The 26,812-nt window shown below is 47.1% G+C and overlaps 1 protein-coding gene across 1 annotated transcript in view; it reads right to left on the reverse strand.

The window, feature by feature from the left end:
- LOC142582633 (brain-specific serine protease 4-like) overlaps positions 1-26,812 on the reverse strand; it is a 48,232-nt gene continuing 21,420 nt past the window's right edge. Inside the window, exons 2-6 of the mRNA XM_075692544.1 lie at positions 7,486-7,580; positions 6,777-6,865; positions 5,956-6,236; positions 2,531-2,706; positions 1-1,469 (exon numbers count right to left, since the gene is read on the reverse strand). Coding sequence (XP_075548659.1) covers positions 1,311-1,469; positions 2,531-2,706; positions 5,956-6,236; positions 6,777-6,865; positions 7,486-7,548 — 768 coding nt within the window. The 5' untranslated portion in view covers positions 7,549-7,580 and the 3' untranslated portion in view covers positions 1-1,310. The remainder of the gene's footprint in view (positions 1,470-2,530; positions 2,707-5,955; positions 6,237-6,776; positions 6,866-7,485; positions 7,581-26,812) is intronic.

Below are 26,812 nucleotides of genomic sequence, written 5' to 3' on the forward strand. Positions count from 1 at the left end.
GCAAAGACGTTTGTAATTTTATTACATGTTTTCCACATAAGAGTGGACAGAGAAGCAACACTGGTTTACAAGATGGGGTCACTGGGCTCACAAGATAAGGTGACTAGGTAAAATACAATGGATTGAGAACATGCACGTAATAACACACTTAAACATGCAAAAGAAGAGCGGCACGCATACAGCCGAAATATAATAAAACCGCCCGCTATTTTTGATTGACTCCTGAGGAGGCTCGAAAACTTTCACGATATCTTAACCTTAGTTATCTCCCTTTAAAAAAACCATGGAGAAAATTATGGCCTGATAAAGAAGCCAAATTAAAAGACCGCAGAATTTTAAGATAAACATTCTCAGTCTTTACTAAATGCGTCATCCATAGTGCGAAATTGATCGCAATTCTAGACTCCTGAACCATATAGGTAAATAACGATATCACTACTCATTATCGTAATGCACGCTGACGAAGTTACTTGGTGTTGTAATAAACAGAACATGTTTCCGTCCACTAGTTATTAGCATGGTTTCGTGAACGTTATAAAAGGTTTTAGCATAGCATGAGATGCTCGCGTAGACGTATACCGACGCACCGGAAAGTGTAGAATCAAACAGCATTGCTGGTGGAGACATCTTGCGGAGCTGCACTGGGTCTAAACGCGCTGACCTAGGATTGCTATCACAGTGTTCGAATCAAGTTCCAGCGCAAACGTGCTGCTGAAGGTTGTGTAAAATTTCAAAAAAATCAGGGTGCCTGACGAGTGCACCTATCCAAATGTTCGTACCCTAGGCGTCACAGGAATACCGACGTAACATTCTTTGCCAAAATGTTGGACAGTCTGACCGTGCGAGAACGCTCCTATGTCATTATGGTTAATCGCAGTTTCACAAGAGGTCGCTACCAGTACTGCCGTTCTTATATACGCATTTCGGCATACATGCTTGAAAACGAGAAACTTCTCATACGTCGTTTCTTTGGTGCAGTGTTAAATTTTCATCTTGCACAGTGAGTTTTAGCAGACTGAAACAGAACACACACATCTAGCCAGGAAACGTGCTTGAATGCAACCACGACAGACACGAGGAAGCGCTCGACTGTGTCGAGGTACGAGACTAGGCTACACAGAAGAGTCGCGAATGCATGTTGTAGGCGGACCGAAGCTTCTTCCAAACTGTCGACGTGGAAGGTCCAGTGCAGACTGTTCGGGTGCTCGGTCACGATCGATATATTTCCATGACACACATCACTTCATGCGTTCGTGTCCTTGCAGCAGCTACATTTACAGCAATTTCCTAGCACAGCACAGGGCCGTTCTTCAAGAATTTATGTACTTGTTAAGCCAGGGCTTGTATTCAGACACCCTCGTGTAGAGGCCTGGGAGCAAGGGCCGTGCGCAGCCAAATCCCGCAGAGATGACACCAATCAGCACGTATTTGGAGCCGTCGTAGAACATCAGGGGGCCGCCAGAGTCGCCCTGTAGCGGGGAAAAATGTGATCGGTTAGTTCTTCGAGCGCAGATAAAGAGGTTCGAAGGGCACTAGGAAAAGACTTGTGCCTCGAAGCCTTCTTCTTCGAAAGAATGAGTCCAAGTGCATCAACGAAGCTCGCTCAACTAAAAAAAATCAAAAGTTGTCTTTGTGAACAAAAAAAAAGTCAAGCTACTCTGTGCCCCAAAAAAAACATTAATACAGCTTAACATGACAAGCTTTGATGGCATATTTTGTACCCGCAAGAACTGCTTTCGTACTTTTGCCATTCATGACATTAGTCTCACAACTACACTACATTTATTTCTGGTATCTGAAACCGCCAGAGAATCGGAGGTTTCCTCAACCTCTCTGTCGCTGTCCAAACCAAGGTTAAACTCATCTGGACTTCTTAGTTAACCAGAAAAAAAATAAAGCTAACAAAAAACGGGAAACGCCAGCGTTGGTGGCATAACTTGACGCTCTACTACTGTTCGTTAATATGTGTCTGGGTTATGCTTTGTCGTTTAATTCTGCAGTGGATAGGCTGGTCTGGCGTATAAACGCAAATGGACAGTACCATGGTCCCGTCTGCCTCCGGCCTGGCCATGTTTCAAGAAGCCACAACAGGTTCGGCATTCGTCGGAATTACCCTGTGGCTTCAGTTACTAAACAATATCAAGAATGCCAATATCAACAAAAAAACAATGTCAGCCGGCATCATGTGGCAACGAAATACCGCGAAAAGAGTGCAAGAACGACGTCATTGGGCGCACTGAAAGCTTCTATTATTCCCGAGCGCATCCCAACAAGGTGATCACCTCAATTCCACAAATAGCCTGGAAGCATTATCTCTAAATATGTAACATAAGCAGACGCGAGCGAATCGTGCCTAATCTCCAGTGCCAACCCTATTTTCGGTTTCGAGTCATTGAGAACACGCTGCGTGACTCAGTGAAAAAGGCATGCGACTACGTCAGCACTGTACAACAATGATCGCGGTTGCGGGCGGCGCGCGGGGTTACTTGAATCGCGCTCAGGCAGACGGCAAGACCCGTGGTTATCTTACCTGGCAGGCGTCTTTCTTTCCTTCTTTGAAGCCCGCACAAAGCTGCGTGTCTTGCAGATGCACCAGCTTGCCCGACTGGGCGTACCAGCCGTTGCACTCGTCGTTGGCAACGATGGGCACGGTCACCTTCTGCAGAATGTCTTTCCTCGCTCCGGCGAAGCCGTCCCCCGAGGAATCTAACGGAGAGACGGGCAACCGATGCGTTTCAGTGCACGTTGCGCACAGCGTGAAATGACGGGGGGACAGTGGGCGGCCGCTCCATGCAATATACATTCGACGAACAGCGACGGTTACGATGTACCAGGAACGCTAATGCCCCCGTATTTACCCTCGCTACTTGCCTGCACTGAATGGGTTCGACGAATGCCGCTTTGCTCTGGATGTTTTCGACTGATACGTTCCATTACTGACGGCAATGCTGCTGTCTTTGGCGTTTTCGGCTACGTCTGGCTTTTCGCGAAGCGTGTTTTTTGCTGCAGTGGGTGACAAACGTTACACAGCAGTGCGTTGAACTTGAAAAGATTGCCTTAGATCGTGCTTTAGGTACTAGTTTACAAGAAAGAAAGCTGAACCTTATTGCCGCTAAACACGGTCGTATCTCGAAATAACATTGGCGCGTGTGTCCAGATTGTTCCTTTCTGTATTTATTGCGAGGTATAAGAATATTCCACTGAATGGCTTCTGGGGTGAATTAAACAAAGAGCAAGATGTTAGTGGAAAGCAATTTTCTTAACGTTAATCTGGACAAAAATTTCTTAGGTATAGGTATTGATAATATCAGAGAATTTTAAAGGAACCCGTCTTAGCATATCTCCCACGGAGTAAACTTAAACGAAGCTTCACTAAACGTCCAGCGGCATTCAACAACGTAGCATTTTTTAACAAGGATGCAATAATGCTCGAAATGTTGCAGGAAGGAAATAAACCATGCATCGGAGGAAAAGTTGTCCAAGTCTTTTAGGATAAAAGCGACTCGTTTAAAAACATAGCTTGTGCCTGCGATATTGTGAGCACAATTAAAATTTTCAGTAATTAAATTCGGCACAAAATTGTGTTTCATGTTCTCAACCAAAAATAATTTTAACTATCTTCGCGAAGAATGACTTAAAATGCTGGATATCTTGATTCTTAGTGATAATTAGGCACCGTATGAAAACATATTTTTAGCACTTTTGGAAAACCCTGAAGCCAACGGTGAACTCTAACACAAGAAGATTTAAGTTAATTGCTGGGCTAGTTCCTGATGTTGCATACTGAAAAGATTTTGCGCCAAAAACAACACACACAAGAAAGGGGACGAGCGCTCGTGGTGTCGTTGTCTTTCTTGTGTGTGTTGTTTTTGGCGCAAAATCTTTTTAGTCTGACACAAGAGTCTATATTTATTAGGTAAGATATCGGTCGCATCACGCAGTCATTGCAATACAATTCTTGGGTGCGTAAGTATGCAGCAATAATTTCTTGAAACCACTGTTGTTCATGCAGGAAGGAAGGCCTGTGGCAAACGCAGGTGAATGATACTCAGAAAAATGAAATAGCCAAATACATGAAAGCGATTGAAGGGGATAGTTTTGAATGGTTCAGAGGAAGATTGGTATTAGTCGGTGGGTATTACAGGTTGAAGAGTATTTTCTCTTGTTTTAAGAGAACAACAGTACTGGGGTTTCCAACAGGATGAGCGGTCGCCCGTGTCCTCAGCTTTGTAGCGACTCTAAGAAACTTTCCGCTTTAATATCCAGTTAGGCATTTACAGTACTGTAAGAGCCAGTTTTACCACGAGCGAATGCGAGAAAAGATGCAAGACCGAAACGAAAGACGGATGGCGAAACCACCTGGTAGTTCCTACACCAGCCTAACGTGACGACATGCATTTTAACGGCATCTTCTTGGGCCTTGCTTATTCTTTACAGGTTAAAATGAACTTACACTGCATTATAAATGAGCCAAAGATTGACCGTAGCAAGTTTCGGGAACATTTACTATATACGTACAATGGTCCAACCATGAGAATATACTTCGGCACTTGTGACGTCACTTTGACCTACCAGCCCTGTAGTTTTGGAGCCAAATTGAAGGACTGAATGCATGGCTTCCATTCTTTTGTCTTTCTTGAGGGCGTATGGTCTATGTGAACGTCTTTGACTCGCTCAGGCCCTCCGCGTGCGTGCGCGAGTTCAGCGCTGCTTTCCTCCCCTTCCCCTCCCTCTTTCTATGTTATCTTTCTATTCCCTCGTTCCTGACCCCAACCACGGCAGCCAACCAGACGCATTTTTGGGTAAAATTCCTGCCTTCTCTCGTTATTTCCTGTTCTTCCTACTGCGCCTTAAAATATTTCAGTATCTGTATACACGAAGCATCCCTCCGGGAACCTCACCCATCGTAACTACCTCTGCGTCCGGCCTGTAGAATCAGCAAGCCTTAGCTCTCACAAAAAAAAAGAAAAAACGAGTTATCGGTTCAGACAGACGAAATGACATTCGTCTTGTACTTGAATAAAAAAAAAGCAATATGTTGGCTTCTGGACCAAAGTTTCGGACTGCACTATCTGAATACGCGTAATACATATTTGGTCCTGCACAGCTGTGTGTAGCGTGAACACTTATACCAACTAACCTGCTAAGATTGCTCGCATTTCTCCTGGATTCCATAAGGCTACAATACGCTAAACTATAACGACGTGAGCTCCTGCGGCGCCACCGTACTGCCATTTAGTGCAATTCTTTAAAAAGCCGGCGCAATCGAAGAAACATGTAATATATTGCAAATGACGCATTTTCCAGTTTTAACACTCCTAGAAGGCAAAACCATATTGTGAGAAGCTTTTACCTCACATTATTTTAAACATATGCAAATGAGAACGAGAGCGTCGTAAACAAATAGCATCACGTCGTCTCAGGCGCATGCCTTAAAAGGCACACTAAAAGAAGAATAAGTTGTGCTGCACTTGTAAATTACTATTCTACAACACTAGATTCAAAGCCACTCTTACTGTAAAAACAGGCTTGGTAAGCCGGATGAGACGCGAAAACAAAAGACTGGGGATGATACTGGCTTAAATTTCTCTATGACGCAATCAATTTCGTCGCCGTTTGCCCCCGCTTTCTGAATTTAATGGGTAAAGAAGGGCTGCATTGTGTTCTACGGGACGGCCAACGATCGGAAATTCTCAAGAGCCTTTATTGAACCACAGTGGCCCATTTACGAAAAATATGCTTTGGAATCCATGACGTCATCTCTACCTAGCTCATGCTGGCGTTCCGGCGCGAAATTCGAAAAATAAAATTCTGGCTTTCCTTTTCCTTTCTAATAATCGGAATGTATCCTTGAAATCTGCGAAAACAGAGTTCTGAAAGAATAATTCATTTGTTTAAGCTGATTTGGCGTTTTTCTTTAGTGTGCGTTGAAGGGTCAAACATGCTAAAGCTCACCTTTGTCGATATCCTTGATGTTGCCCCAGCCGGCGACAGTAGCAGATTTTCCTTTCAGATGTAGCGGCCCTTCCGGAAGACAAATGGGAATGACATAGCGGCTGAACTTTACGTCCTGGGCGAGCTCTAATAGGGCGACGTCGTTGTTGTATCGCCTGGGCTGCGAATAACGTGGATGGATGATGTAGCGGACCAGGCGGATATCCTGCGGTTCATGATCTTCCTCTGTCTTTCCTATGCTGTACTCTCCCAGTCGAACGCTGAATAGCCGCGGTGGTTTGCTGAAGAACCAGATTTAAAAAAAAGAAGAGAAGTGTGAGAAGAAACCAGAGAAAATGTCGCAGGGCCATTCGAGCTTGGAATAAAAGCCACATAAAGGTGAAGATGACTGATGAGGAATATTACGTGATTGGAGTGTTTTCTGTCGAATATGATTTACTTAAGCTTGCAGCGGTATTTGATTTTTGTATGTTGACCAAGATATAATCCAGGCCACAAGTTTTCTCTGGGCATATAAAGATAGCTTTAGTAGTTCCTCCAGGCATCAAACATCTTTGTCTACGAATGATTAAGACAGTGGTATTGCTCTGACGACCACAGATAGAAACAAAGAAAAAAATAAAAGAGTAGAGACCAAGGACATGTAATAATGTTCTGGTTGACAGATGTGGGTACGTTGACAAATGTTATTGCTAAAGTTAAATACTGAATACCCATCTCGACATACAGTACAAAACAGCAAATAACAACATTAAGATATAGCCTAAGTAAATCACGCGCGTGCAAAAAGAGTGTGGGCATACAGCAAAACCAGTCGTTACCTGCGAAGACAGTGCGCGGCCGTGATAATCCAGCGCTTGTTAAGAATGGCGCCGCCGCAAAAATGCTGACCGTAAAGACGCAGAGACGCCTGTGAGGGGAGAGATTAAGAAAGGCGTTATTTGGGCTGCTACATGCAAACAATTACTTGCAATGGTATTGTAATGTATAACACACAAACTGGTTCTGTGAAACCCCGCCCAAGACCCATATTCACTACGCCGTTCATTGCCTGAACCATTCGGAAGCAACAAGCGAAATCAGCTTGCGACTAATTAACAGCTTTTACGTGCGAAGAGTTTTGTAAATTTTATACTTGTTGATAACTTTTGCTGGCGGGCAGCGCATCGCTGTTATTTTCATAGAGGTTGGAATTCATCGCACAAAATGCAATCGCAATAATACTAAAATAATGGAGATGTTCTCGAGCAGATATTGTCATTTAATAGTGGAAACCAGGAAGTCATGTTAGCAGCAACACACTGACATTCCACGTGTTAAGAGGCGGCGCTATCAGCTGGCCGCACCAAAGAACCTAGTAGAGGGTGCAGGTTTGCCTATGCAAAGCTGCATTTCTAAACTTTCCTGTTTTTCTTTTTTGCCCCGTGAGTTCTTTTCTGGACTTGAAGGACCGGATTTGTAGCTTTTTAACGAACGCTAAACGGAGGCACAAAGAAAGGCAACACGTGGGCGCAAGATTTGTACACGTACCACCCAAGGAAACTCGCCGTCGTAAGCATCGTGTCCACCCACGATTCTCCCATCACGTATCATCTGCCTGCCACACTGGTAGCTTGCTTGTTGAGCTGTGAAAAAGAAAGAGAAGCAACCGTGGTGAGTTGACTGCATGAGACAGAACCCCCGACGAGCCTCATGAAAAGCAAACGTTCCCCATCACAGCCACCTGTATAGTTCATTGCCTTGCATTCTTCTCCTTCAGAATGCACTCCCTTCTCAGTTCTAAGAAAAATAAGCTGACAAGCCGGGATTTCTGCCACATTTTGTTCCGCTAGGAGAAATGAAGGGAGAGCATAGTTATGCTGTCCCCACCTTAACTGCCTTGTTAATACCAGCACGGTGGGGGAGGCAGTCATGTTTAGGGCGTTTCAATGCGCACCTCCATCCCCGCTCCGTGCAGGATGGCGACATTCTTTGACGTGGTCGTACCAACAAGACCACTTTGAAACTAGTTTCATGTCACGCTCCCCCATTTTGAATCTCTTCAGCCGGCTGCCTATGCATGCGTGGCGAGCAGCCGTCATACGCATTGCCTGCTTTGCTGTGACTACTGAAATATGACTGGTCGCTGCTTTTCGAAGTTTCAAGGCAGACAACTCGAATTGCAATACGTCACGCAGTATATCTTCTGGGAACACTTTGGTGCAGATATTTCTTCCACGAACGTCTGTATATTATGAAATACCACTCCAGGTCACCGTGAAGTTGAATATGACGCGCGTCGTAGCTGACGACGTAGTTGTCGCCACCCCACGCAGAGCGGCGGGCGAGAAGAATATCAGTAAGCTAGACTAGCAAAGCTGTTTCCAGATGAAATTTTTTTTACAGTATAGTAGAACGAAGCATTGTCCTCATGCAGTATTCTCGCCTTTACCACCACCAAACCCTCCATTCTGCGGGGGTTAGATGGTGATAAAGGCTGCGAAATGGACACAATACATTATCCATCGATAAGGTGAGCAACTAAGGGACAACTAAGACGTCAGGAACTTTTCCCCATAGATCTCACAAAGCCTTCGCCTATGTCTTTGCGACAACTGCGTGTACAGAAAACAGGTCTAACCTGTAAGCAAGTTTTGACTAGAAAGGCACCTTTCAGGGAAGCCAACGTAAAATTTTTGCAAATCGCCCATTACTTGTTTCGCCTACGTGCAAAGGCTGCAAGGGCAGAATGAAACAAACAAACGGAAAATCATAATACAAGGACGTAAATGAGGATTGTCGAACGCCAGCGAAATTGAAGGACTCAAATTTGTCAATTGTATTACTTGCGAAGTTCCAGAAGCTTTCACAAGCTACAATGCAGGCTGCTAAGTTTATGAGAGGGGGTCTACAAGAGAACATTCGCAGTATTCGCTTCGCACGTATACAGGATACGTGTAAAACGCGTCATTTAACGTTATCCCAATGTGCCGTTCTGTTATCTGTAAGAGCGAGGCAGAACGTACAGCACGTGGCTAATCGCGAAAATGCTCCGGCAACGTGTTGTTTACTTAAGTATCAAGAGAAAAACATTCATATGACATCGCCTGTCATAGCTTCCATAAATTAGCTTGCGGAAAATTGGAGAGCTCGAAACTGAGGTAAATTGGTTACCCATTAAAGCGCCAATGAATAATCCGAACTTAAAGCTTAACTTAATCGATCTTAATCGATCTCGTGTTTCATCAATCATGTAGTAGAAATGTGACAATGTGTGTTTTACAGCGAAGCTTTGTTTGCATCTTCCTTCGACTTTCCTACTGCTGCTGTCGCACACACCGCGTCGGGGGGTGTTTAAGAGCGTGTATATCGATGACAGGCGCGAGTCAGAGGAAAGGCGACGGGAGAAACTCGTTTTCACCCCACCGCGTCGAATGTGCACAATGCCCTTTGTAGCTCCATGGCCAAGGCCACTTGCAGCCGCTTGACAGCTGTAATTATCCATGGCTCCACTGAGAAGCATTGCAGAAACTTCAGGGCTTCCCTTTCTACTAACGTGCGAGGCCAGGGGGGACGCAGTATAACTGCAGAGAGTATGGCGAAGAGGCAGTTCAAATACAAGGAAGGGGGGGAGGTGGCGTGAGACGGCAAGGAAACCCTACTACTATAGGACAGCTGTTGCGGGGAAAGTGTGGAAGAGCTTAAGTTCAAGGTACGGTACAGTATGTTGCTGCTATTTCTGAAAAATAAACGCCAGGCCGATATGTCAAGCGGGCAACTTATGTAGGACGTGCTGAAAGAGAGCCGCATTAATTAAAGCGCACTGCAGGGTCCAGGAGACAATACGAAAGAGGTTGACCGTCAAATCAACACTTCTGTGCTCGCCGGGGTAAATTTGCGGCTATGGCATTGCTAGAGGTCGCGGATTTGATCCCAACTGCAGCAGCCGCATTTCGACGCGGGAGAAATAGAAAACGCACGTGCACTAAGATTTTGGGACACGTTAAAGAAGATCACGGTGTCAAAATGAATCTGGAGTCTGCCACTACAGCGTGCCTCATAATCCGATTGTGGTTTTGGCACGAACAGCCCCATAATCCAATTCAAGTTTAATACTTCTGCCACAATGCGATGTGCCATGTGAGGCAATGACAACGCTCAACCCTCTAAGGGGTTGTGAAATATGTCGCACAACAAAGCTTCAAGCAAACACCTCTCCCTATGTGTTCTGTGTACTGCGCAGGCAAACGACAGTGATGCCCGCAAGGTAACGTTTACCATCAACGCACCACTCTCGTGCTGGCCTAAACATTGAAGAAATTAAGGTTTAGTCGTCAACATCACCGCTAATTATCGTCAATCAAAGCATCCACACGGAAAAAGTCGCTTACATCGATTCCCACAGTGCGTGGGATCTGCATAACTTTTTTTTGCTTTTCTTTTTCAGGTATGCCTGCAGTTCGGCGACTAGGTGTTAATGTGCGTGCAAGAGACAATGAAGCAAAAAATTACTAAAGCCGTATTTGTTCCAAAAAGGTGCCTAATTTCAGTATGCACGAACATTGAACATCCGAGTGTGAGGAAAAACAATGTCAGATGGTGGGATCTATGAGCCGTGAAGGATACCATTCGTTTTTTGTTGCTGTTTTCAGAGCACTTTCCAGCCCAGTGATCGCAATGCGGCAGCGCATCAGTGGGAAGCGAAGCAGACACAAGTCATGTGAATAAGGAAGTCGGAAGCAGCTTGTTGCTGCTGCTAGACAGCAGAATTGCTGATTGCGCTGAGCAAGGGCGGATGAACAAATAAGAAAAAGGAAGTGGAAGGGACCCAGGAAGCAGAAGTCAGCGCCAGGAAAGAAGTAGCGCTGGTTCCCGTTGTTTACATACAATAGAAGAACTACTGAAATGAGGGGCACTGCCTTCAGCCCACCGGTAACGATACGGCAGATACTGAACGCAGAAACGCGTCTCAATGGCTAAGAGCAAGGCTCGACAGCAGCACTGGGGTGAAGAGTTGACCAACCGCAAAAGCTGCATCGAAAATGCAATTAATAAAACTTCAGATGCATAAACTACTCACGATAAACTGTGAACAAGTATGAATATCGAAGTTGATTTCATGAGTGACGCAAAAGAGTAAACGATTATAATGAAGCAATACGAGAAAAAGCCAAATGAACACAAAGTGTCATTGAAAGAAAAGATAGTTTACCACTCTTAGACATTTTATATTTAGTCCTATCGAACGCACACCCGCATTGGCTAGGCGAGTTTCTGTGCCAGCGGATGTCGCAACATGCGGAACAGAAAGGGTACCTACCAAGAACAGCAGCATACGACGCAAGCGGGCACGAAAGGAAAGCGCTCCACGCCGCCAATATCACCAGCAAGCTACGGTGCACCGGGCTGGCCATGTGTGTACTCTGATATCGTCACACGCCTTCGCGGTCCACTGACTTCCGACGTCGACTTCCTGGCCACCACGCGCCTCAACAGAGACAACGATAGTGATGCGACTGACGTCTCTCCGCACCGCGGCTGGCCAGGCGAGTGGTAGTGTGACGAATAGGGTGCGCTGCGGACCTTGGACAAAAACGTGACGACGACGAGGGAAACAGGGGCCCCGTTTAGTTACGGCCGCTTGTCATCGGACGTGCGCGCCGTCGGATGGAAGATCGTGAGAAGGAGGAATGGGAGAGAGGTGGTAGAGGGGGAGCGAGCGAGGAGGAGAACATTAGGAAAGGGTCCGGCGGGGGCTACGTCCCAGTGACCCCGATTTCGCTCGAACGTTTCGCTACTCTCGCCAACCTATCGCTTCTGGGAAGGGAACGCACTTCTTGTGGGGAGGTCAATCATGCCTTACTCCGAACAAGCTAACTCGTCGAGCTGAAGGCGAGGAGATAAGAATGGACCAGACCGGTGAGCGGGGCCCCACGTCAGGGTTGGTGAAAGTTGCTTCCAGTGTTAGGAAAGGTCAAGGCGGGGTCTTCTCTCTAGTCTCCTTTCCGCAACTTGTGAAGTGAAAGGAAAACACGCCCGCTTTCGATGACGGCGGTGGCGTGGTAATCCGGATTTGTACGAATAGGAAAGAAAATGTTCCGCAGTGGTTGGCGGCTTTCCTGAAACAATGCATGCAATATACGCCCCGCAAGATTAACTAACAGATGCCGACTGTCCTCAACGCCGGATTAGAAGGTCCGCCAGTTTTTTCCTTATATGTATAGAAACTGCAGTAGCACCTGTTCCTGTCAAATTATTTCCGCACTGTCAGCCATATCACGGCGCTGGCCATTACCGTACTTTGCTGCGATCATTGAATTTTTCACGGGAAATGTCATTATTAAAAACCGGAGCTAAAACGGATAAAAACTTGCTAAAACCGACGTAACTAAAGCACGTTATAGTACTATCACTTATACCTCTGCAATCATACTACCCACGCACCTAACTTCAATAATGTTGTGTGGTGGAAGGAAGCCATTACTATCTCCTGCCTGTGTCGCATGCGCAAATGGCGCCCTTGTCGCGCCACGCGTGATGGAATCGGGACTAAATTTAGCTTCTCGCACGGCGTGGAGAGAGGCATACCTTGGCCGTACCTTTATCGATCCCAGCAGGAGTAGTCGCTTTTGACAGTTCACTGAACGATAACATGATATATACCATCAAGCTCAAACATACATGTGCTCATAAGCAGTTATAAGGCGTAAAGTAGTACAGTCTTTGTAGAAATTTTACGTTTGCTTGGTTATGGTGCCCCCGCATTCGACACGCATTATCCAGAAATGACGTGAAGAGACAGGAACAGCCCATAGTATCAGAAATATCGTCACAATCAACACTTGGCGATCATCTCAAAGAGCTGCTTGGCGTTGGCACGATAGAAGTACACGTGCTATTGTGACCTCAAGAAGCCGTTGGTGCAACTCTGACAGATGACGAAACAACTATTTCAGGAAGGTAGCTGCATAAACGAAATTGTAATATTACTTTTAGAAATTGGCTAGCAATATAAAGAAAAACGAATAGGCGGGAGATGGTGAAGTTGCCTAAACAAGAGGTGTGCCAAGTCGAGGCCTCCACCCTCAAGGGGAAGAAAGTCCTCACGCTGCGTTGCCTCCGTATACATGAGCTCCAGACAAAAGTAGCAAACGCACGATGGAAAGCTTAAAGGAAGTTGTCGAAAGTATTTGCTTTCTTAGGTCTCACTTTATTATGGCTTGTGTTTTCACGGTCTACCACAACGAAATTTCTACTGTACTTGTAGACACGTTCTATCCTGTTCCCCTTTATCGTGCACATGACTTGAAATGCAAATGCCAAGATGTAAGTGTACTTAAGCGTGTCCGGTGAATGATCACTGAAATGAAACTTTTTTTTTTAATTTACATTAGGCAATAATTCCTGTTGAGTCTGGGTTGAGAAGAAAGGCTATTTCTTGCCATGCTCACCAAACTGTTGTTTGTGACTGCGTGTGGGAATGATTGATCCCTGTTTTGTAAATTCTAAGGACGCCTTGTCCTAGGACGTGCTCCAAAGAACACTAAAATAAGATTGATATGTCACACTATACATAATTCGCTTCCGTCCTTTCAAAAGTGCCTGTGACCTATCCTATGATGCATGTTCATGTTACTCAGCCTACATAGCCTTTGGCGCAGCAGAATTTGCGGCAGCAATGCTGAATCACCACGACGCACTTGGTCGTTTTTTAGGAAATCTGCTGCTTAAGTTCGCACTCTGTATGCAACTCAAGAATAACAGTCGGTCCGGATGTTTTGATTGGACGCTCGCATTTGCTAGCCTTGCTTTTCAGAGTGCCTTTTTGGAGTCCCCTTCAACTTCTATTTTGCTTTGCTTTTTCTACAATATTATATTGCATCGTAACAAAGAAGAAACTAAGTGCTATTGTAGTCTAATGGTAAGATCATCGGACTGCTGTATTGGGGTACCGAACACAAATCCCTGCGTCGTGCACGTAATTCTTTAGTTTTCTTTTTCTTTTTTTTTTTAGTGAGCCAGAAAGAACAGCGCACATGGCGGCTATGCGGTGTATGCCTCAAATGCAACACGAGATATTCACGTTCAAGGCGCCCGTCGCCTCATTCCGAATCTCAAGTACCTAGAAAATACCTTTCCTGTAATCCATGACCTTGACATCTGCCGCGTTTGCTGCAATCCCCCCTGGCTTGTTCCTGGTAGTTTGTCCTGCCCGCCCATTATCTTCGTTTTTCCCTCGCATTCCTCAAATACCGAAAACGCAGAATCAGAAGGACAAGCAAAGTTTCTTAAAATACAATCATTTTTACCGTGCACGGGTTATGTCCACTACTCGCCGGTTTCTTGTTTTGAGTTTTCCACTGTTTCCTGGTCTAGAGAACGCAATATAAGAGCATCGTTCCCTACTTCGTTTCATTCGTTCACCACTTTGTTTGCTCACAAGAGCGCAAACTCCACTTGGACCTTTTCATCTTGCCTTCGTATCTCTACACACTGATGCAAAACATGCCCAATTTGGCAGCCCTTGACCAACATTGAGGTGAACTAAACGCTATGCCACGAAGTGAAGTCCAGGCAAAAATGCGCTAAAACGCATCTATGAGAATTTTCTCGCTTTACTAACCCATATGTGGGATAATATCATGCTTTGTGATAAATCCCAATCAATGATTTCGTGTTATCAACGTGACAAGTTGCTGCGTTTGCAGTATTTACAATTTTATGCATTTATTTGCTTAATATGAGTGCATGCATGTATTTAAGATATGACAATATTTTGATGGCTTTTTTGCCTACGTAATAACATAAATCGGAGAAAACCTGCAGTTGAAAGAATGCCTCTCTCCTCCAAACGTGCACGTTCCGGCAGCGTCGCGACGGCTTCACGACCGCCATGTTGAATGTACAGCCGCATCACCCCTATAGGCCGTGCAAGTTGGGAATACATCTCTGTTCTGCGGAATCGAATAAACCACTGTAATAAATATCTACATAGTAGTAGCGGCATATCGGTATTTCTAAGGCACACAAACATTTTAGTGGCGTAACGTAATGGGTCCTGTGCGCTGTTTATGTACCCATTGTTCTTCAATCCTCCAGAATTGGTATCTGCCACTGTGGCAGAATGGTTATAGAAGCCGTAATTACAATAGTTCCGCACTTTTCGCATGACACTCAGATTAGCCAGGATGTACACCTCTCTGACATCGGCGTGCGCACCTAAGAGATTGTAGGAGGCGAAGGCAAGTTTTGTGTACAGTTCAAAAATTCCTCAATACTGGCCGGTGAACAATAGTGGGGATCCTGCAAATGTCTACAATATCACTGTACTCGTAATGGCTTGTCGGCAGAGCGGCACCATGTCCTAGCCTCAACCCTAGCGGGCATGCACTCACGTTGTACCTTACATGGAAGGCGAAATAACCGGAGTAAATTGCGCTGAGGTTGCTATTCAAAGTACGGTGTTGCGGCTAGGGTGGCGTTCAGGGCATGGAATCCGCCAAGCCCATCGACTTTGACGTCCAGTTCTAGAAAATGAAGGAAAAAGGGTTTATTTAACTTAGTTACACGGCTCCAGTGCGGAAGCCCACTCCATGCAGGAGCAAGTTCACATCAGGATCCTCTGTCCTTCTCTCCAAAAGTCTGCTTTTAATCCCCTCGTCTTCCTTAGGCGAGTCGACCAGGGAATCTGAAGACTGTCCAGCAGCAAATCACTATCGTCGATTCTGTTGCGATACCAGCCCATGTTAGCTATAGCCCGCAGTAACTCCTCCTCGAAGAAACAGGTTTGGAGTTCATGGCAAAGAGAAATCATCCGGTGACACCTGGTTGATTCGTCTTGGCCCACCTCGTTCTTCGCACAGTATGCAAGGTGAACGTCGGGCTGAGGGCCTTTCGTGGAATCCAGCAGCAGCCGGTTTGCACGCCGCCTCGACGATTGGATAAGTGCTGAGGGATGGGTGGTGATTTGACACGTCTAATTAACCGCGCTTATCGATTCGTTGACGGGGTTCCTTCTCCTTCTTCCTTTTCTCTGGTTTCCAGGTAATCGGAGGAGGGGCGGAGAGCTTTTAGTCGTTGTCCACGCCACGTTAACGTCTGGTTATGAGGTGCGATGGTTTGACAAGTGGCAAACGTTCAATTAACATCCTTGGTGGGGTTGAGACGAAACAGCGGTAAATATACCGAATGGTTCCTATTTACTTTTATTCTCCGCGTAACTTACTTTCCCCCTTTTTCTTTCTTCTTTTTCTTGCACTGCTCAGCTGCCCGTTCAGGTGTCAGTGAGTGCGGCTCCTAGGTAAATTTTTCTCATCCTTTCTTCCAACAGTCACAAATAAGTCTCTTTTTCTACAAACAGACGTGTGTTGAAGCCGATGCTTAAAATTCTACATCACGCTTTCTTTTCCTTTATAAAAAAGTCACCGACTCTTTAACCACAGTGCCATGCCGGAATTTCTCGAACGTGCATAAAATGACCAATTATACTTAAAGCGAACAATTCAAAATGCACGCAGAATCGAATATTACATTTTGGTGTAAGGTTTATTTTCAAACTGCTGGCGCATGCACTGGTCAGCATTGTCCAGTGATGCGCAAGCCAGGCAGTGACAGTGCGTCGCTGAAAGCTCGGCGCATTCCACATAACCCGATTTTGGCTTTTTCACTTTGTGCTTCTCTGCATTCCACAGGCGATAGTAAGTTTGAATGCGCAGCGCCCTTCCTTCTTCTTCCGCCCTTCCGACTTTACACTCCCATTATGCCGTGGTTCGAAGCTTTCGACAAGCCAATCACACTGTGGCTTCGACTACTGCACCCATAGAGTTTCCTACAATTACTAGAGGAAACTCTGGCTCTACGATCGTTAAGCCGCCATGAGAATCAGCCACAATAATGGGAATGATGGGTAGTACATGGATTTTTCGGATCTTCGTGCTTTCGGAGTCAGACGTTTCGTGGCTTCGTTTATTACGCTTTATCTCTCTTCAATGGCCTAAACTTCAAAGGCCAATGCCAACTTCTTTTTTATGCAAAAGATAACAAGACTCTGCAAACACGCATAATCACTGCTAATTGCAGCGGTTGCGCTTGTCCATGCGTCCATGGCGTAATGGTTTCAATGTCGAGTTAACACAGCAAGCTAGGCGAGTTGGTAACTGAACATAAATCTTTCTTTTCTGGGTGAGGGGGGGAGGGGGACGGCACAACTTGCACTAAGGACAATATGAAGAGGACGATACGCGCGTAGACTGACAAGTGGTTTATTTTTGAAACAAGTGATTAAATATACAGTGAATGGGATCACGTGATCGTGCGACGGGTGCAAGTGATGAAAGGGTATCAGCATATCTTTCCATTCAACAACTTGGTTTTTTTATCATGCAGAAAGATAGAAACTAGGCTGACGCATGCGCCTGGGTTGATCTGCATAAAGTAAACTTCTACAATCTCGCGGTTGATTTGTTTTCCATTTTACAGCGAAGCTGTCTGTAGCTACCCTCCGGAAATATCGCGTTGGCGAACAGAAAACACTTTGCGGCAAGGCCGACTTTCTGGCGAATGCTCTGTAGCTCTCAATCTAATCTAGGTATCTTGGAAAAAGCATACTGAACTTGGCCGCTAAGACAGCTCTATCATCACGCCGAGCTTAATTTATTTTTGTCATAATTAGTTTGCAGTGAAGTTGTAAACGTTACAGAATTCCCGTCTGCTGCCAATACATGGGATCTTAGGCGGGCGTATTGTTACAGAAAATGGCTGTAACTTTTGTTTTATCGAAACTATCCCCAAACAAGCTAAATGACAACTGGCCGCTAAGACGACTCTAACATTACGCCGAATTTCATTTAATTTGCATTTTTGCCTTGTTCACAGTGAAATTACACATATTGTGGAATTCTCGTCTTCTGTTAATACATGGGCTTCTACGGGAGGGAAATGGACAGCCCCATGTTTGTCCGTTAGACTAAAACTCTAGTCCTTCAAAGTTTCAGGAAGTATGCTCAATCGCAAATTACAAACAAGCGTGTTCTGTTTCGTACACTCCTTTGCACTGCGCCCTCATCAATGCATGTCGTCGCTCGCGTCGAAGCTGGATTTAAGGACCACCTGCGTGTAAACGGCTCTCCTGCGTCTCCGCGTGTGCCGTCGAGACCGCACACGGCACCAAAGTTGCAGCCGTCTACATCCAAACGGGCTCTTCCAAGCGCGGCATTGAGAGCACTATGGGGGCCCTGAGCACGTGCTTGTGGGCGAGTTGGTTATACACGGAGCTGATGATCAAATGACAAGGGAGATATTGGAAGCGCTTGAGATCAAGAAGTGTGGTGATGCTTGTATCAGTGAGCCTGAGTCTCTCTATCGACAAAGGAACTGGCGTACCCTGAGAGCGGCGCTTAGAAGCTGTTCTGTATCGTGTTTTCGTTGTGTGATGCAGATGACGGCACTGTTTTGTCTTTTTTCTTGTTGTTTTGATTCTTGGCAGCAGCTATTTATTCCTGTGTCAAGAAATAAAACACTCACTTGTTAGTGCGCCTACGTGGTTGTCCCGTGTCGCCTTCCTTCGTCCGTTGTTTTATTTGGCGCCTTCATTGTAATCAACTATGATGGGCACATTCTGGTGGCTCTCTTCCGCCGAGGACACACCTGTCGTCGTGGTGGGCGATTTCAACGTCGACGTGTCACGGCCCGATGGCAAGCGGCTGCTGTCCTTTGTGCTCGGTCTACAGAGCTACAGTGACTCCAACGTGCCCACGATGACCCGTCAACGGTTGCTTATGGATTTGACGCTAGCCAAGAACCTAACCGGCGTCGACGCAGAGCCATTGACTGTGTATCACAGCGACCACAAGGCTGTCATCACTTGCGTGACAAGATAAAGTTAAAATAAAGAAAAAAGAGACAATACAAGAAATGATTGTTTATTTCTCTGTATTTGCATTTCGCCTAAATGACATATACATAACCATATGTATAGTTACGTACAAAAAAAGCTCTATACCAACATAAATTATACCACCATAGCAGCTTCATGGGTCAACCACCTTCAGAGGTTGGAAAGGCTCCTCAATTTTTAAAGCGAAGCTTTCTTTGCCCTTTCCTTCGACTTTCTCGCTGCTGGGGCTGCTGCTGTCTGGCAGACCGCGTCGGGGGGTGGTTCAAAGCGTGTGCATAAATGACAGGAGTGAGTCAGATAGGAAAGGCGACGCGAGAAGCTTGTACGAATGTGCTCACTGTGTCGAATGTGCACAATGCCCTTTGGCACTCCCTGAGCGTCAGCCCTTTAGCCTCTTGACATCTTTAATTATCCGTGACCCGCATCAAAAGCATTGCAGAAACTGCAGTGCTTCATTTTCTCCTAACGTGCGACTCCAGAGGGGACCTAAATAGGACAGTAGAGAGGAGCGAGGAGAGGTGGCAGTTCCCATACAAGAGAGAGGGGGGAGGTGACGTGAGAAGGCAAAAAAACGCTACTGCTATGACACGACAGCGGCTGCGAGGAAACTGAATAAACTTAAGTTCAAGGTATACGGTACAGTACGTCACTTCTATTAATGAACACCATGCAAAAAATATTTCAAACGGACAACTTACGAAGGGCATGCAGAAGCAGAACCGAATTAATTAAAGCGCACTACAAGGTCCAGGCGAACAACGGAAGTGGTCAACCGTCAAATCAACACTTCTGTGCCCGTCGCGGTAGCTTTACGGCTATGGCATAGTTAGACGTCGCGGATTTGATTTCGACTGCGGCAGCCGCATTTCGACAGGGGTGATATAGAAAACGCATGGAAACTTAGATTTTGGGACACTTTAAAGAACATCACGGTGCTAAAATTAATGCGGAGTCCGGCACTACGGCGTGCCTCATAATCGGATTGTCGTTTTGGCACGTACAGCCCCATAGTCGAAATCAAATTTAGTACTTCTGCCGTGATGCGATGTATCATGTGAGGCAATGACAATGCTCAACCCTCTCAGAGGTTATGAAATATGGCGCACAACAACTCCTGAAGCAAACACCTTTCCCTGTGTGTGCTGTGTACTACGCAGACAAACAGCAGTGGTGCACGCTAGGTAACGTTTAACAGTAACTCACTACTCTCGTGTTAAACTACGCGTTGAAGAAATTAAGCTTCCGCCGTCAACATCACCCCTAATTATCGGCAATCAAAGCAACCAGCACAGAAAGCTTCGCTTACATCGATTCTCACATTGCGCGTTTTTGCAATGCTTTAGTTTTTTTTTTTTTAACAAGGTTTGTACGGACAATTTCTACAATGCGCAGCCAGATTCGAGACTGTTGAGAGAGATAGAGAGAGAGAAAACAAGAGTAGGAAAGGCAGGGAGGTCAACCAGAACAGCATCCGGTTTGTTACCCCACACTGGGGGTGGGGGAAAGGGGAATAGAAAGAGGAAAGAAGGGAGAGAGTAAGTACGTATTATTCTTACTATTCGAGCCTGTTGAATTCCTGAAAACAGCTTGGTGCTCCCTAAGGCGGATGTTAAAGCAGCGTCCCGTTGCCCAAAGTACTTTTTACGGCACGAAAGTAGGATAACGGGCACAACTCCCACTGGGCATACCGCGAGCTGCCTTGTCTGCTTGATACGGCAAATGGCATTGGACGCCTGGCTAGGTCTATTAAAACAATTGCAAACCTTCTTTAACGAGTTCTTAGCTGAAAAGACGTCTTGAACACCATATTTCATGGCTGCCTTTTTTAATCCATGTCCCATACGATGTACATAAGGAATGACTGAGTACTTTTTTCCCGTTTCGGTATGTTCCTGGGGTGATTCCAGTTTTTTTTCTTCACTAGCACTTCACATAGTGATACAGCGATAGATTTTGGAAAACCGGATTTATCTAGACGATTTAGCTGTTGCTAAAAGCTAAGATTCGTGGGGGGGGTGGCATGACTTCCTAAGTGCGGATTAGCGATCGTGTTAACATACTTAAGCAGGCATCCAAGGCCATTTGCCTTATCAAGCACGTGGGGCAGCTCGTGGAGTGGTCAGTGCGAGTTGTGTGCGTCGTCTCACTTTCGCGCGGCAAACAGTACTTTGGGCAGACGCGACGCTGCTTTAACATCCGTTTTAGGGAGCACCAAGCTGCTATCAGGAATTCAACAGGCCCGAATCTGGCCGCGCACTGTAGAAAGTGTACATGCAAACCTTTGTTTGAAAATACTGAAATATTGTATAAAGATGAAAACCAAATCAACAGCGACATTGCAGAAGCTTACTTTATGCATATCAACCCAGGCACAGGCGTCAGCCCGACTTCTATATCTCTTGTTGCGTTTCGCCTGCGACACGCGGTTTTGCCGGCGCGACTGCGGCGGGGCGGCAGACATTTTGGCCCGTTCGTCGTCGCCGCAACGCTCCCCGCCAGGTGTTTCCAGGCGTTTCCAGGCATGTTCCGATGCCACGTGTCTTCATGTGCGTGTGTGAGTGTATGTGCCATTGTGCCCGAACCAGGCGATGCGACAGCAGGGATCACCCTCTCATTCCAGTCATTGTGCCTGAACCAGGCGATGCGAAAGCAGGGATCACCCTCTAATTCCAGTCATTGTGCCTGAACCAGGCGATGCGAAAGCAGGGATCACCCTCTCATTCCAGTCATTGTGCCCGACCGGCAGCGCTACGACAGTGTGCGTCACCATTAGCCCATTGTACATTCACGTGCTCGTCTATTGAGGGGTTCCTTCTTGCCCTCAACTGCGAGAGTATAAAAACAGCTGCCCCCGGACGCCAAAAAGAGGGCTCCGATTTCTTCTGTTGAGTAAAGTGCTCTCCCGTCTCTCTACTTCGGCCAACCTGACCGCCAACTCTTTGCGATGTTAAAATAAACAAGTTGTTTTGTTGTTACCAGTCGACTCATGCTTTGCCGGGACCTTCGGATGCTTCCAGTTGCACCCCAGGCCGCCAGGCCAACGCTACCCTTGGGGCTTGCGACCCAGGTACAACTACGGGCGTCAGCGCCGAGTTCCCAACAACCGATCGCACCAGCGGTGCGATCCAAACATCTGGTGGCAGCGGTGGGATCCAAACATCTGGTTGGCAGCGGTGAGATCGCCTCCGACTTCAAACAACTGTCTGCCAGCGGTGAGATCGCGACAACGGAGGCCAGCAGCGAAGAGATGCAGTTGACTGTATGCTGAGCAGCTCAACGACGATCCGGGAGCAGTGCAACGAGCCCTGTGTGACGACTGGTTGCCTGCAGCGAAACGACTGCGCTGGACTCTTGGCTGCGAGGTTTGGTGAGTGCGGGACTTTCTTCTTCTGAGCTTTGCCAGGCTTTTGTTAGTGTCAGAAACAGAGCTGGTAATTGTGGTTGTCGTTGCTGCCGGGTTAGTTTGCGGCAAGACAATAGTAAGCAGTAGAGAAAGCAGCATTCAGAGCAGCCATGGATTTGAAGTCGTTGCGCAAACCGAAATCGTTGGAGCTTGCAAGAGAGTTGGGTCTGGATGTCTCGGACAAACTCAGAAAACCAGAACTGATAAAGGCTATTCTTGAGTTAGAGGCTGAGGATGACGAGCTGTCGGAATGCCTTGAGACCATTGAAGCGAGGGAGACTGCAAAAAGACAGGAGCGCGAACTTAAAGAGCAAAAAGAAAAAGAAGAGCGTGAACGTAAAGAACAGAAAGAAAAAGAAGAGCGTGAACGTAAAGAACAGAAAGAAAAAGAAGAGCGTGAACGTAAAGAACAGAAAGAGCGAGAGCAACAAGAGCGTGACCGTCAACACGCTTTGGAAATGAAGCGTCTCGAGGTAGAGATGGAACGCGCTCGTAATGGAAATCAGGCACACGGTGCAGGAGAACGAGTATTGTTCAACATGACTCACCTGATGCGGCCGTTTAAGCTTGGAGAGGACATTGGTTTGTTCCTGGTTAACTTTGAGCGAACGTGCGAGAAGCAGGGGTTCTCTCGGGAAACGTGGCCACAGCGCTTGCTCACTTTGTTACCCGGCGAGGCGGCCGACGTAGTCGCTCGCTTGGATAGAGAGGAGGCAGAGGATTTCGACACAGTGAAATCGAGTCTTCTAAAAAAGTACCGGCTGTCTGCGGAGGCGTTCCGTCGGAAGTTTCGGGAAAATGAGAAAGGCAAAAGTGAGTCATATACAGAGTTTGCGTATAGGCTTATGTCAAACATGCAGGAGTGGCTCAAAGAAGAAAAAGCGTTTGGTGACCACGATAAAGTTCTGCAGTGCTTCGGGCTAGAACAGTTTTATAGTCGGTTACCGGAGAACGTGCGGTACTGGGTCTTGGATAGGCCAGACGTGAGTACGGTGGCTAGAGCCGCTGAGCTAGCCGAGGAGTTTGTGACGCGTCGAGCTCGCGGAGCTAAGGACGGTCAAAAGGGTGAATTTGGCTCGAAGTTTGAGAGGCCGAAGTTCACACCCATGAGAGCAAAGGGGAACACGCGTAGTGCGGATGCGAGTGGAAGCAGTGCGACCGAACCTAAGGAGACGGCGGCAGCCGAAGCCGAACGCAGAAAGCGGTTCGAGATGAGGCAAGCGCGCGTTTGTTATACGTGCCAGAAGCCGGGTCACTTTTCGGCGCAGTGTCCGGAAACAACACCAAAAGTTGTGTTTTTTTCAATAGGCAGCACTGACGAGAACATGAAGCTTCTCGAGCCTTACATGCGAGACCTCCTCGTGAACGGGAAAGAGTGCCGAGTGCTTCGCGATTCCGCAGCTACGATGGATGTAGTTCACCCGTCTTACGTAGAACCCCATATGTACACGGGCGAGTGCGCATGGATCAAGCAAGCCGTGGAAGCTCATAGCGTGTGTCTGCCAGTAGCAAAGGTGCTTATTGAAGGACCTTTCGGAGCGCTTGAGACGGAGGCGGCAGTGTCATCTATGCTGCCCACCCAGTACCCGTACCTATTTTCAAACAGGTCCGATCACCTCCTGCGCGATAAGGGGCTTTTGTTTGGTGAAGCTAGTGTTCAGGCCTTAACCAGATCGAAGGTTCGGGAGCTCGCTGCAAAGGCGGTAGTTGCGGGACCGACGTTATCAAACAACGAAAAGGGGTCAGAGGCGCAGCAAGCCGATATTCAGAGCACGCCCGAACTGAATAAACTTGAGTCTGTAACGTTAAAGGCGCCAGATACTGGAGAGGAAACGCCCGACACGGGAAAGTTAGAAGAGCTATCTACTGATTTGCTCATCGCGCCTACGTCAGACGGACTTAATAGGTTGCTAAAAGTCAGCCGGTCGGCTTTGATAGCCGAGCAAAAAAAGGATGGCAGCCTGGAAAACGTGCGCTGCAATGTCAAAGAAGGTATCGCCAGGAAAACTGCGCGTTTTGTGGAAAGAGGTGGAGTCCTGTACCGGAAGTATCTAGACCGCAGAGGAGTGGAGTTCGATCAGCTGATCGTTCCTCAATGCTATCGTCAGGATCTGTTGCGCTTGTCACACGGGGGTTCGTGGTCCGGACACCTAGGAGTTAAGAAAACTAAGGACCGTCTCTTGCAAGAGTACTATTGGCCAGGGTGTTTTCGGGACGCAGACCATTTCGTGAGGACATGTGACACCTGTCAGCGGGTGGGCAAACCAGGGGACAAATCAAGGGCGCCGTTGAAATTGGTACCTATCATTACGGAGCCTTTTAGACGGCTCGTTATTGATACAGTGGGACCTCTGCCGGTAACAGCCACGGGGTACAGACACATTTTGACTGTGATCTGCCCAGCGACAAAGTTCCCTGAAGCAGTGCCGCTTAAGGAACTCAGCTCAGTTGAGATAGTTAATGCACTACTGTCCATATTTGCGCGAGTTGGTTTCCCTGCGGAAATCCAATCAGATCAGGGCACAGTGTTTACTAGCGCTTTGACGACAACTTTTCTCGAAAGGTGTGGGGTAAAGCTGTTACACAGCTCAGTGTACCACCCACAGTCGAATTCCGTTGAGAAGCTCCACTCCGTCATGAAGCGCGTGTTGAGAGCCTTGTGTTTTGAACATCAAACTGACTGGGAGCTGTGTCTGCCTGGGGTGATGTTTGCGTTAAGAACCGCGCCGCATGCGGCTACGGGGTTTTCGCCAGCTGAACTGGTGTACGGTCGCTCGCTTCGGTCTCCGCTTCGCATGCTTCGAGAATCATGGGAAGGCAGGGGCGACGACCCAGTCGTGGTGGAGTACGTACTTAAGCTCCTCGAACGCTTAAGAAGGGCACAGGAGTTGTCAGGTGAAGCAATGACAAAGGCCCAGCAGAGGGCCAAGGTTTATTATGATCGGACAGCCAGGGCCCGTCGTTTTGAGGTGGGCGATGAGGTCATGATATTGCGCACATCGCTAAACAACAAACTAGACGTGCAGTGGGAGGGCCCAGCACGAATTGTTCAGAAACTGTCGGACGTTAACTACGTGGTAAGTCTGCCAGGAAAGCGGAAAGCACAGCAAGTTTACCACTGTAATCTGCTCAAACCTTATAGACAAAGGGAAGCAGTGGTGTGCCTGATGGTAAACGTTCCTGAAGAGCTTCCGGTCGAGCTTCCGGGACTAGGCTCAGTGACGAACAGGGAAGACACCGGTCAAGTCATTAGTGACCTTATCAGTAAAGCACCGCTGTCGCCTGAGCAGAAAACCGAACTACACCAGCTATTACAAGAGTTTCAAGGTCTGTTCTCTGAGAGGCCTGGTAGGACTTCTGTACTTACTCATGATATAGAACTTACCTCCCCAGAGCCAGTACGATCCAAGGCGTATCGGGTGTCACCCCGCCAGAGCGATATTATGGAGGCTGAGGTAAAGAAAATGCTACAGCTCGGTGTTATTGAGGCAGGTGAGAGTGATTATACCTCCCCTTTGATTTTAGTTGAGGTACCGGGCAAGGAACCTCGTCCTTGCGTCGACTACCGCAGGCTTAATTCCATCACTAAGGATCAAATTTATCCGATCCCTAACATCGAGGAGCGCCTTGAGAAAGTTAGTAGCGCTCAGTTTATTTCCACCCTAGATCTTGTCAGGGGTTATTGGCAGGTTCCACTTACAGAAGAGGCTAGTAGGTATGCGGCGTTCATTTCACCAATGGGAACATTCCGTCCTAAAGTGTTGAGTTTTGGTTTGAAGAACGCGCCATACTGTTTTTCAAGCCTCATGGATAAAGTGTTGCGGGGACAGCAAGAATTCGCTTTACCGTATCTAGACGACGTAGCGATATTCTCCGCATCCTGGTCTGAGCATATGGCACACTTGCGGGCAGTGCTAACCCGCCTGCGCGAAGCGGGCTTGACAGTAAAGGCTCCTAAGTGCCAGTTAGCACAGGCCGAGGTTGTCTACCTCGGTCACGTGATTGGTCAGGGTCGTCGCCGCCCCTCTGAAATAAAAGTGGCCGCTGTGCGAGACTTTCCGCAACCGCGCACCAAGACCGATACTCGGTCGTTCTTGGGTGTCGCCGGCTACTATCAGAGGTACATCCCTAGGTACTCTGATATCGCGGCTCCCCTGACGGATGCTCTAAGAAAGACAGAGCCTCAAACAGTCGTCTGGGACGAGACAAAGGAAAGAGCTTTTAGCGCCCTAAAGAGTGCCCTAACAAACCAGCCTGTGCTACGATCGCCAGACTATACAAAAGGGTTCGTTGTTCAGTGCGATGCTAGTGAGCGAGGCATGGGCGTTGTACTGTGCCAACGGGAAAATGGAGAAGTAGAACACCCCGTCCTGTATGCTAGTCGTAAGCTGACCAGTCGTGAGCAGGCGTATAGCGCCACCGAGAAAGAGTGTGCGTGTCTCGTGTGGGCCGTTCAGAAATTGTCATGCTATCTAGCCGGCTCGAGGTTTATCATTGAGACGGATCACTGCCCTCTCCAATGGCTGCAGACCATCTCTCCCAAAAATGGCCGCCTCCTGCGCTGGAGCCTCGCTTTACAA

The sequence above is a fragment of the Dermacentor variabilis genome, chromosome 5 (genome assembly GCF_050947875.1).
Source record: "Dermacentor variabilis isolate Ectoservices chromosome 5, ASM5094787v1, whole genome shotgun sequence".
Classification (NCBI taxonomy): domain Eukaryota; kingdom Metazoa; phylum Arthropoda; class Arachnida; order Ixodida; family Ixodidae; genus Dermacentor; species Dermacentor variabilis.